Genomic DNA, 12806 nt, shown 5'->3' on the forward strand with positions numbered 1-12806 from the left:
AGGATAAGTAATGTCATGTATGTACACAGTGACTGCACCAGCAGCAGAATAGTGAGTGCAGCTCTGGGGTATAATACAGGATGTAACTCAGGATCAGTACAGGATAAGTAATGTCATGTATGTACACAGTGACTGCACCAGCAGAATAGTGAGTGCAGCTCTGGAGTATAATACAGGATGTAACTCAGGATCAGTACAGGATAAGTAATGTCATGTATGTACACAGTGACTGCACCAGCAGCAGAATAGTGAGTGTAGCTCTGGGGTATAATACAGGATGTAACTCAGGATCAGTACAGGATAAGTAATGTCATGTATGTACACAGTGACTGCACCAGCAGCAGAATAGTGAGTGTAGCTCTGGGGTATAAAACAGGATGTAACTCAGGATCAGTACAGGATAAGTAATGTCATGTATGTACACAGTGACTGCACCAGCAGCAGAATAGTGAGTGCAGCTCTGGGGTATAATACAGGATGTAACTCAGGATCAGTAAAGGATAAGTAATGTCATGTATGTACACAGTGACTGCACCAGCAGCAGAATAGTGAGTGCAGCTCTGGAGTATAATACAGGATGTAACTCAGGATCAGTACAGGATAAGTAATGTCATGTATGTACACAGTGACTGCACCAGCAGCAGAATAGTGAGAGCAGCTCTGGGGTATAATACAGGATGTAACTCAGGATCAGTACAGGATAAGTAATGTCATGTATATACACAGTGACTGCACCAGCAGCAGAATAGTGAGTGCAGCTCTGGAGTATAATACAGGATGTAACTCAGGATCGGTACAGGATAAGTAATGTCATGTATGTACACAGTGACTGCACCAGCAGCAGAATAGTGAGTGCAGCTCTGGAGTATAATACAGGATGTAACTCAGGATCAGTACAGGATAAGTAATGTCATGTATGTACACAGTGACTGCACCAGCAGCAGAATAGTGAGTGCAGCCCTGGAGTATAATACAGGATGTAACTCAGGATCAGTACAGGATAAGTAATGTCATGTATGTACACAGTGACTGCACCAGCAGCAGAATATTGAGTGCAGCCCTGGAGTATAATACAGGATGTAACTCAGGATCAGTACAGGATAAGTAATGTCATGTATGTACACAGTGACTGCACCAGCAGCAGAATAGTGAGTGCAGCTCTGGAGTATAATACAGGATGTAACTCAGGATCAGTACAGGATAAGTAATGTCATGTATGTACAGTGACTGCACCAGCAGCAGAATAGTGAGTGCAGCTCTGGGGTATAATACAGGATGTAACTCAGGATCAGTACAGGATAAGTAATGTCATGTATGTACAGTGACTGCACCAGCAGCAGAATAGTGAGTGCAGCTCTGGAGTATAATACAGGATGTAACTCAGGATCAGTACAGGATAAGTAATGTCATGTATGTACACAGTGACTGCACCAGCAGCAGAATAGTGAGTGCAGCTCTGGGGTGTAATACAGGATGTAACTCAGGATCAGTACAGGATAAGTAATGTCATGTATGTACACAGTGACTGCACCAGCAGCAGAATAGTGAGTGCAGCTCTGGGGTATAATACAGGATGTAACTCAGGATCAGTACAGGATAAGTAATGTCATGTATGTACAGTGACTGCACCAGCAGCAGAATAGTGAGTGCAGCTCTGGGGTATAATACAGGATGTAACTCAGGATCAGTACAGGATAAGTAATGTCATGTATGTACACAGTGACTGCACCAGCAGCAGAATAGTGAGTGCAGCTCTGGGGTATAATACAGGATGTAACTCAGGATCAGTACAGGATAAGTAATGTCATGTATGTACACAGTGACTGCACCAGCAGCAGAATAGTGAGTGCAGCTCTGGAGTATAATACAGGATGTAACTCAGGATCAGTACAGGATAAGTAATGTCATGTATGTACACAGTGACTGCACCAGCAGCAGAATAGTGAGTGGAGCTCTGGAGTATAATACAGGATGTAACTCAGGATCAGTACAGGATAAGTAATGTCATGTATGTACACAGTGACTGCACCAGCAGCAGATAGTGAGTGCATCTCTGGGGTATAATACAGGATGTAACTCAGGATCAGTACAGGATAAGTAATGTCATGTATGTACACAGTGACTGCACCAGCAGCAGAATAGTGAGTGCAGCTCTGGGGTATAATACAGGATGTAACTCAGGATCAGTACAGGATAAGTAATGTCATGTATGTACAGTGACTGCACCAGCAGCAGGATAGTGAGTGCAGCTCTGGAGTATAATACAGGATGTAACTCAGGATCAGTACAGGATAAGTAATGTCATGTATATACACAGTGACTGCACCAGCAGCAGAATAGTGAGTGCAGCTCTGGGGTATAATACAGGATATAACTCAGGATCAGTACAGGATAAGTAATGTCATGTGTGTACACAGTGACTGCACCAGCAGCAGAATAGTGAGTGCAGCTCTGGGGTGTAATACAGGATGTAACTCAGGATCAGTACAGGATAAGTAATGTCATGTGTGTACACAGTGACTGCACCAGCAGCAGAATAGTGAGTGCAGCTCTGGCGTATAATACAGGATAAATGATGTATACACCTCTCACCTCTTATCTGTAGGTTAGTAGACTTTTTAGACTTGCCCTTAATGAGCCGACATAACAAACACATTTTTTGCTTCTTTATGATCCAAATCCATTTATTGGTACGGCAGCAGAACACATCAGAACCTCTCTGCTGTTCTTCCTGGCTGCAGTGTTTTGCGAGATGGAAAGTTCTATAACTAGGACTTGGACCACGTTGAGTGTTGGCGCAGGAAGTATCGGGGGTAATCCATATTTCATGGTCTGCTGTCGGTGCAGAGGCGTCGGGGGATCGTACGGGTCGCTGCGGTTCCTGGACTCACTGAGGGCTCCTGCTTAGTCTGGGCAAGTAATGGACTGGAATAAAAATCTGAAGCTAAAGAGCAGCAGCAGAGCCGGGGAGGCATGAGGAGGATAGCAGTGACATAACAGAACCTCCTCCCTGCTCACGGAGCTCAGCCGCTCCAATCATCAATCTTACCAGAACCGAGAGATTGCCCCTGTTACCTCTGTAAATGAGCCATGTGGACTGAACAACCATGGCTGAACATAGTGTCTTCTTAAAGGAACACTCCACTGTAAGCCCTACAGCAGTTATGACCACACAAAGCTGCACATAGCACTGGAGATGGTAATCATACTTATTTGTGTGTTGTTAGTAGCAGCAGGACTGTGAAATTCATATTCCAGAATTGTAGCTTGTTCACTGGGGGTGTGTCCTCACACTGCTGTGCTCTTTGCTTCCTCTGCATTCAGTTTCTCCTCACCCCCTGTCCCCTGTAGGATTAATGTAGCATCAAAACAGAAGCCTGCTACAGCGTTTACTCAGCAGTGGGAGAAATCGGTGTTAGAGCTCGGTGCAGAGAGCTAAGAGCACAGCAGTGTGAGGACACGTCCCAAGCGTGCATGAAGAAGAGCAGAGGGAGGGACTGTGGAGTAGCTCACTGCAGGGTGCTAGGAGAAAAGCTGTGTGAGGACAACGGAGAAGCTACAATCCTGGAATATAAATCAATATTTCACAGTCCTGCTGCTACTAACATATGTATCTTTCCTTCTCCTACATATGTATCCTCTTCTATCCACCTATATTTTCAGTAATAATGTAAATCCTATTATTCTCCTCTCTCCGCTGCCAATTGCCTGCGGCACTAAGGGGTTAATCCGGGAAGCTGCTGCCAATTATTCCGTACCTGGGGACCCCGGTTACTCCGTGTTTATCTTACATTCTTCTCTCTTCCTATATGGAAATGCACAGCAGTCGGCTCAGATTTCCAGCTAGTGGCTGAGCTTCTCCTAATCCACGGCCGGGGGAAAGGAATGTGTCTGCCGTGGGATCGCACACGCATGGCCGGAGCGCGGCACGTTACGTGTCTCCGGTGAGGCCAGGCATGTACGCTCCACGTAGCCGGAGGGAGATTCGTTCTGCTCCATTACTGTTAACAAAGGTGAGTTTGTTCCAAAAATATCAGAGATTCCTTGACATCCACAGTCAAATTTAGAGGGTCAAGCATCATCATGTGCTGCCGCATACTTAAAGGGATTGTACCAAGCTTCACCGCTATTCATTATCCACTAGATCTGATACCAGAAGTCAGAACCGAACCGATCATGAGAACAGGGGGCCCCATTCTAATTCAGGCAAACTGCTGAGCACAGCGCTTGGGTATCTCTGCACATCTCATGTCATAGTAGGGCGCTATGCTTGGCAAGTTCCAGCATTCTCATAGTACAGAATGGAGAAGCAGAACACATGCTTAACCTGCTGCTTTACTCAATTGGTTAGAATGTAAACCTCATTCAGGGAGGGTCCCCCCCACCTATGAAATTATAGACCCCTACCCTGATAACCCAGATTAAGCAATGCTGCCACTCCATTAATGAGTGATAACAGGGCCCCTGTCTCATGATTAGTGGTGGTCTCAGTGGTAAGACTACATTTTTAACCCTTAACCGTAATCCGAATCCAAGAGTGAATGGTAGCTAATGCAATTTAAACCAACCTATGTAAGCGGTGGGGGTCCGGGTGCTGAGTTTAGCACTGAGGTTCTGCATTTTTGTTCAGCTGGACTAGATTGTAGAGCGGTCTATAGACCCAAAAAGATCCATGGACAAAAATGTGCTTCCATGCACTTCTGTAATGTCCCGCAAGACGGGTCATCACTAAAATCAGCACCTTTAAGTGTACATCACCATCACACTCTGAGTTTGGTATATACTAAAGCTTTCTAATTGTGATCCTTTGTTGCCCAAAAGGAGCGTTTACATTGGTTTACATTGGTATAATATCATGCCTGGCACTACGGAGTTAATGTGCTAACTATTTGTTATGTTTGAAATTAATGTAACTTCAAGGCTCAGAATATTTCAGAATTGTCTATACAGAGTAAGTCTATTAGTTCAGACTCTGTCTGGGGCTTTCTCATGAGATTTCAGTGTATCTCTGCATCCACAGTGCTGTCCAAGCAGCAGAGCCAATCTGGCTCCTATTGCCAGCCAAATGACCCCAAGGTCAAGGCTGAGGTACAATTACATTCCTACTTTACAACACAATCATCGCCACAACCAACCTATCCATCGCCTTGTGTGCCTGCAAAAAGGACCATTTACAGCCTTACTGATGTTATGGACGGTGTCTGCCATTAAAAAGATTTGGAGTTATTTCAAGATTTCCGTTGTCCAGTGCGACCCCTGGCTGCTGCTAACACCATGGACCTCCCCTTCACCATCTACCTGGGGACACACACACACGGTGGATCCCTTCTCTATAATGTGGCTTCCTCGTCTTCTTGCGGCTGACCCTGATGGAGGAGCTGACAAGGCTTGTTCTCCTGGATCAAGACACAGTGACGTATTCTGGCGCTGTGACGCAACTACAGCTCCCCCACAATGCAGCCAGGCCCTGGTGGGGTAACGTTGCACTAATGCCCCTTTATCTTTGAGATCCGTGGGGTCTAAGCACCCTGTAAGGAGCCTCATCCACGTGATGGTGATATCTCTATACATACGGTATATATATGAATATGCTGGTGTTGTGCCATGAGGTGCCCCTTCCCTCTCCACAGCGTCCACCGTCACCACAACCGAGTCTAATAAGTGGCAAACATTGTGCACGCAGTTCCCATAAAAAAGTCAAACATTACTCTAAAGTAAGTTACCATAAAGTGCCATCCAGCGCCATAAAATACCCATTCAGAACCATAAAATATGTAGTGCGATGCCCATATAGTGCCAGTGCAATACTGTGCTTTTTATGCCCAGATAAATAGCACCTTCAGTGTCTCCCCCTTACAGAATGTAACGCCCCCTTCCTATAATAAATACTGTGGCAATGTGCGTATTCCGCCAATCACTGGTGAGAACAAGTAATATCTGAAAGAAGGGAATCGATCAGCCCAGGAGAGATGTGTAATTATAGCATTGTGTAAGATGTTAGTAGCAGCAGGACTGTGAAATATGGATGTATAGTCCAGCATTGTAGCTCTGAGAGCATATCCTCACATTGCTCTGTGCAGACAGTGTTATGTATTGTCCCTGGCGAGATGTGTGATCATAACTTTGTGTAAGATGTTAGTAGCAACAGGACTGTTAAATATGGATGTATAATCCAGTAGTGTATCTGTATCGGTATGTCCTCACACTGCTGTGATCTTAGTTCCTTTTGGATTTAGTTGCTCCTAAAACCCTGCCCTTTGTTTGGCTACTGTAGTATCAAACCAGAAGCCTGCTACAGTTAGTACTCAGCAGTTGTGGGTATCTATGATGCAGCTCAATGCAGAACGCTAAAAGCAGCCCCAGTGCACTTAGAGAAGCTACAATCCTGGAACATAAATTCACATTTCACAGTCCTGCTGCTACTAACAACATACATGCATGATTACACATCTCTCCAAGGACAATGCAGAACACTGGCTACAGAGAGCAAAGAGCACAGCAGTGTGAGGTCATACTCCCAGAGCTACAATGATAGAACATAAATTCACATTTCACAGTCCTGCTGCTACTAACAACACACACAAAGGTCTGATTACACATCTCTCCAGGGGGAAACACAACACTGGCTTCATTGTCATGTGGATGAGATTCCCTGGTGTTAAACTTTTGCAAATAATACATTTTCTTAGTGCTATAAAAATTTTTAGAAAAAGCACCTACCTAAATTGTTAGCGGGATAGCGTTTGCGCAGCCTCTCCGTCAGTTTGGAGACTTTACTTTTGATGGCGTCATTTCTGCTGAGGAAGCCGTTGTCCTGCATGTTCAGCTCATACTCGGAGGTCTGGGACACGTCGTCATCCTCCTGAAACGGTAGGGGGGACAGCGAACCCCACTGTCAGTACATGGAATAATCTGGGGAACCCCTTCTCTTTAGGTAACGTTTGGTTCATGCACTTCAGAATAATATGATGGAAAAGTAACCTGTAATCGATTAGTTAATCGAATCACAGTGTAAAGTCTCCGCTTTGGACAATTCTTCCTGATCACAATGTTGTCCTCCTGATGGAGCCCCCAGGCTTTAGTTCTAATCTTTGGGGAAACCTTGTGGTAAGTGTTGAATTTCCCTGCAGTGCCTCCACAGGCGAAATGAGGTATTACACAGTGGCTACCTACAATGGCTTCAGACAAGATGATGGCCGGAGTATCCCCAGTCCCAGCGAAATGATCTCCTCTCACAACCACCATAAAATTTTAGAACAAAAAGGGCAGACTGGAATAAAAACAAATTAAAATAATTATCTCCCACTTCCCCACTGCTGCCATTTTAGCATTTGATGGTCTCTACTTCCTGGTCCTGTATAGACACATCAGGAAAACTTAAAATGTTGAATCAAAGACATTGAATGGGAAGGAGTGACCCGCCAGGAACAGGGAGCGACCCGCCAGGAACAGGGAGCGACCCGCCAGGAACAGGGAGCGACCCGCCAGGAACAGGCAGTGAACCGCCAGGAACAGGGAGCGACCCGCCAGGAACAGGGAGCGACCCGCCAGGAACAGGCAGCGACCCGCCAGGAACAGGGAGCGACCCGCCAGGAACAGGGAGCGACCCGCCAGGAACAGGGAGCGACCCGCCAGGAACAGGCAGCGACCCGCCAGGAACAGGCAGTGACCCGCCAGGAACAGGCAGTGACCCGCCAGGAACAGGGAGTGACCCGCCAGGAACAGGGAGTGACCCGCCAGGAACAGGGAGTGACCCGCCAGGAACAGGGAGTGACCCGCCAGGAACAGGGAGTGACCCGCCAGGAACAGGAAGTAGAGTCCTCCAGAGACCCAATTAGATGAAGGACAGCAGTGACGGATGATTCGAAAAATAATCAAAATGCTTCCCAATTTGCCAGAAAACTCTTTGAATATGATGTCTGAACCCCCATGTTAACCCCTTTCAGGCACAGATGCACAATCATCTACCAACTCCCAAATTAATATGCAAATATTATCAACACCACCCTCTATGGAGATTAGGAGGGGTATCTGCTGGCGGATCTATGGTGGTTTGTCTAGCATTAGCTATAAGGTCTATGATACCCTTCTACCCTTTGGTCCCACTTAAGGGGAACACTTCTCAGAAAAGATCATGCACATAAAGAACATCCAAATCCAGTTCTTCACTTATACCAAATTTGCCTGAAAAATTTCAAGGTGGCTTCATTGCCATCTCCCCCAAATATCAGTTCAAGAATAGAACATGCATCAGGTCTGATAGTGACATCACCTGAGGAAGAGAAGGAGAAAAATCTTTGGGGAAGAGACCATGTAACAGATCAGATGCGTCGGTAAGGTCTCTCTGTGTTACCCGTCCACCACTCACCATGGTCATCAGTTGTTGCTCCTTTCTCAAGCAGCATGGACAAAAGAAAAGACAATTAAGAACCAACTTTTCTCGTGAGAAGACTCATGAAAAATGAATGGATGCATCTACCCAATGGAGAAAGCCAGACCTGAACTACCCAACTGCACATAGTGAGATAGACCTTCTCCAAAAAGATTTCTACAAGATAGAGAAAAACTGGTTCTCCTCCAGAAAGAAGAAAGTCCAGAGATGTTTAGCCATACTTTTATGCCCAATTTTCCAAAATCCAGTACACATAAGAGCTCAAGCACCCCACCGCCTTGTGTCTAGTCAACGGTGAGGAAACATGGCCGTTCATCATGTGATCAGAGAGAAGCTCCAGGATTGGACTACCAACCATCACATATTGACCATATGTGAGTTGTCCCAAGTTTCATTCTTGCCCCTTATCTATAGGGAATAAAAATCTGGTAAAGAGATCACAAGAATGGGTTCCTGTTCACACCAAATCCTGGGTCTTTTAGGGTATAAAGTTATAATATCTTATTATAGGTCATTGACATAACCGCCAAGATAAAAAAAAATCAAGTTTTTCAAAATTCTGGTCTTCAGTTTGGTTCCTCAAGTTCTTAGTGGGGTTTTTGGATTCAAGTCGATACTATACATCACGAGGATCTTCTCAATGGTCATCTCAGATGATTTTGTAAGAAAGACTTTTGGTGGGACCACAATATTGATGGCTTATGGTTAGGATGTCAGGAGGAGGTCCAACTCTTGGCACTCATACTGGAGAGGATGTGCTGATACCCGGCACTGTACATTATTAGTACCTGGTATTGTAACCAAGGGCGGTACAACAAAAGTAACGCCTTGTGCCTAGTCAACGGTGAGGACACATGGCCCCTCATCATCTGGACAGAGAGAAGCTCCAGGATTGGACTACAAACCATCACATACTGACCAACCATCCTAAGGATTAGACTCTCAAAACTGTAACTTAATGAAACTCCAAGCCTCGGTCTCGCCGTTCCAGCTTCATTCTGTAGAAGTCCTGATGAATTTTGAGGTGCTTCTATGTCTTCCATTACTGGTCCAAAGGTCCACCTTGTTCTATATCTTGATTGCTGGATCTTTTTGTGGGTTAATAAATCCTGGTCTTGGAAAGCCCCATCCATCCCAATGGTGAAAGCTAGAAGATCCCTGATGCGTTCGGCACCGCTGGCCAGTGCCACAGATATCGAGACTCAAACAACCCTCAAATGTTTGGTCAACGTAAATCACTTTCCTCACCATCAAATCTAAAAGTTTTTCAGATACTTACAAAGACCTAAATACACAACACAACAGCTACACAAACTTCCCCACAAAAATGTTAAGAAAACAATATAATAAGAAGGATCCAACAATCGGAGACAACACAACAATTTGCCTCTTCCACCCACCTCTATTGCATCTTTAAACTCATCGTCAGGTTCTGCTTCTTCAGCTTCTTCCACACTTCCCGGAGAGAGATCCTGTCGCACAGAAACATTTGTGTGACGTTAATAATTATGTACATCATGTATGTGAATAAGAACATTTTGCAGGTGAACCTACTCTACTAACCTACCTACTACTGACTTCTACGCTCAGATCTTCTAGGACAGCGATGACGAACCTATTAGCAGCCGAGTGCCCAAACTGCAACCCAAAACTCTCCTTATTTATCACGAGGTGCCAACCAAAAATTAAAGCAGTAACTTATCGCTCCCTGTGCAACAACTCTCAATCATATTGGCCTCCTGAGGGCAGCAACACAGTAGAAAGATGGAAAATTTGCATCACTGTAGCTTCTTTCCAGTGACCCTCTGTACACAGAGAATCGTGGGGCAGCAGCAGGTCCTCCAAAGATAATTGGGCCCTGTCTAATTCTCCCTCTTCCTACAGTCCCAAGTAGTGAAGTAAGTATCAAAATATGACTGAAATCAAAATCTTTTAAGTTGCTTGGAACTGCAGGAAGAGTCCTGTCTGGTGCGCTGGGGCGATGGCCCGGGTGCCCACAGAAAGAGCTCCGAGTGCCGCCTCTGGCACCCGTGCCATAGGTTCACCACCACTGTTCTAGGATTACCAACTTTCAGTAGTAGCAGAGCAATTCCATCATTGGTTTACAATTAAACCAAAAGTACAAAAAGTTTGACTAGACTCGCATTAAACATGATAGGTAGTGAAATTCCACCATGGTAAAGTAATTTGGATGTCGCATTTCAAAAAGTCTCTATGTCTGGTTTAGCCCCGTCTTCTGTCAGTAATGGCCTCTGATGGAAAGGCTTTCTACAAGGGTTTTGAAGGCGTCTAAAATTTTTTGTCCGCACAACAAAAACAGCATTTGTGATATTGGGGAAGAAGATCTCAACGTGATCGCCTTCCACCGTTGGATAGGGGTTGAGGTCAAGATTTGAATTCCTCTACCAAACTCATCACCCATTGGGGCTCATTTACTAAAGGTCAGCGGAGTTTCCCGACGATTTCCGATTAGCGCCAAATTGCCCTGGGATTTTCGCTCACGCGATCACATTTTGGTGCATCAGTGTCGGCTTGCATGCGACAGAAATCGCGGGTGTGGCCATCGGACAACCTGTCGGATTCGGACAACGCGTAAGATTCAACATTTAGAATTGTGTTGCAAGACAAGGACTTACAAGCACCGGGAAGAAGCAGGTGAACTCCGGCGGACCTCAGCGCAGAAGCAACGGATGCAGGAACTTGGACGCATGATCTTCATGAATCGCGCTGGACCGTCCGAATCGGGGATCGCCAGAGGACCAAGTAAGTAAATTTGCCCCAATGGGGCTCATTTACTTACCCGGTCCAGTCGCGATCCAGCGGCGTGTTCTCCAACGAGGATTCGGGTTCTGCCGGGATTCTCTAAGGTCAGGTCCGTGTGCCCGATGTCCACCAGGTGTCGCTGGAGTTCACCTTCTTCTCCTCGGTGCATGTAAGTGCTGATCTTGCGACTGGCCACGCCCCCCGATTTAAGTCATGTGAAAGCCGGCGCCGATGCGCCAAAATCCCGGGGCAAGTCAGGGAAAATCGTCAGGAAACCCGACGAAAGTGCACAATTCGGACCCTTAGTAAATGAGCCCCAATGTCTTTATAGAGCTCGCCTTGTGGACAGTCAAGCTACAATGTAGAATCCCTACAACTCTTCGTGGGAAATCAGTCCAGTCTCGTCATTCCAAAGCTTCAAATGGAATGCTAGACGCCATGTTTCCCGGTAGGCACGCAACTTTCCTTGGACATCTGCCAAGCCCATGTTCATCCAACACTTCCCGATGATGACAGGAGATTTATCACTCCAGAGGTTTCCATTGCTTTACACCATTCCAGCTGCCACCTGGCATTGTGCATGGAGATCTCAGGCTGAGTGTGCAGCTGCTCCACAATGGAAACTTCTTTTATGAAGCTCTGAATAGGACGTCTCCTGCGTGAGCGTCACTTCCGGAGACTGTATGGAATTCTATAGTAAAAATTACTTTATCTCATGCTTCAGGGCTCGTCCTCCCTGGACAACCCCTTTAAGTATTATTTTCCATAGTCCCTAAAGACTCCAGGCAGGACGACAGCTCCGGTGTTGGGGCAGATAGGTGCTTTAGGTGATCTCTTTAATAAAGTCACAATGAAACTCAACCTCATCCTTCACGGAGAAATATTCCGGCGCTCGAATATCATTATAAAGTCTAATCTTCATCTAATCTGCTCAGATCCCGAGTCAGCAAAACAAAAACTTGGCCGCAAAGAATTAAGTGTTTTTGTGAGTTATGATTGCTGGAAATACAAAGGTTGAGGTGTTTAAAGGGAAAGTCTGGAAAGCTCCTTGAGGATCAGCCATAAGGCAGTGAGGTGAGGGCACAAGTGTGAGCAGTACCTCAATGAAATAGGGGATTTGGGACCCCGGTCCTTGTGATAAGGGAGGGTCCCGGCAGTCATATCTAACCTGTGAACAGGTGACACATGTTGTGTGAGGCCAACAGGGTTGTATCCAGTATTACATGGACTGGGGACGAATATGCGACCACAGGGGGTCCCCTGCCGGGACACCTGCAATCCAGAACACGGGGGAGCACAAGTTCCAAGTCCATGGGCTCCAAGTCAATGATCAATGTGTACCATAGCCCTGTCCATCACTTTACTAACTTCTATAGGAATTCAGCAACCTTGAAGATATGATGACATGGGTTTGGGTTCTGTTAAAGGAAATCTACCATTAAAATCCATCATGATAATCCAGGGACATCCAGGCACCGGGACTGTGGTATCTTCTTATATGTGTTATCAACTTAAAAAAATATGTTAATGAGTAAGAATTACTCTGGAGCAATTACCAGAGCCCCTCCGTGCTGTAGCTTCACAGGCTGTTACACTGTGCAGAGTTCCTCCCTCCAACCCAATCAAGCAGAGGGAGGGGGGAAGTGATGAG

General features: G+C 45.8%; 1 protein-coding gene across 6 annotated transcripts in view; it reads right to left on the bottom strand.

Annotated features, from left to right (window-relative positions):
• Positions 1-12806, bottom strand: part of ZFYVE27 (zinc finger FYVE-type containing 27) — an 88609-nt gene that overhangs the window by 38372 nt on the left and 37431 nt on the right. For 2 of the 6 annotated variants that reach the window (XM_072129614.1, XM_072129613.1), the window contains exons 8-10: positions 9793-9864; positions 8273-8389; positions 6721-6862 (exon numbers count right to left, since the gene is read on the bottom strand). In XM_072129614.1, coding sequence (XP_071985715.1) covers positions 6721-6862; positions 8273-8389; positions 9793-9864 — 331 coding nt within the window. Of the gene's footprint in view, positions 1-2669; positions 2926-6720; positions 6863-8272; positions 8390-9792; positions 9865-12806 lie in introns of those variants that run through there. The other 4 variants (XM_072129618.1, XM_072129617.1, XM_072129615.1 and 1 more) reach the window with 4 other exon arrangements.

The sequence above is a fragment of the Engystomops pustulosus genome, chromosome 11 (genome assembly GCF_040894005.1).
Source record: "Engystomops pustulosus chromosome 11, aEngPut4.maternal, whole genome shotgun sequence".
Classification (NCBI taxonomy): Eukaryota; Metazoa; Chordata; class Amphibia; order Anura; family Leptodactylidae; genus Engystomops; species Engystomops pustulosus.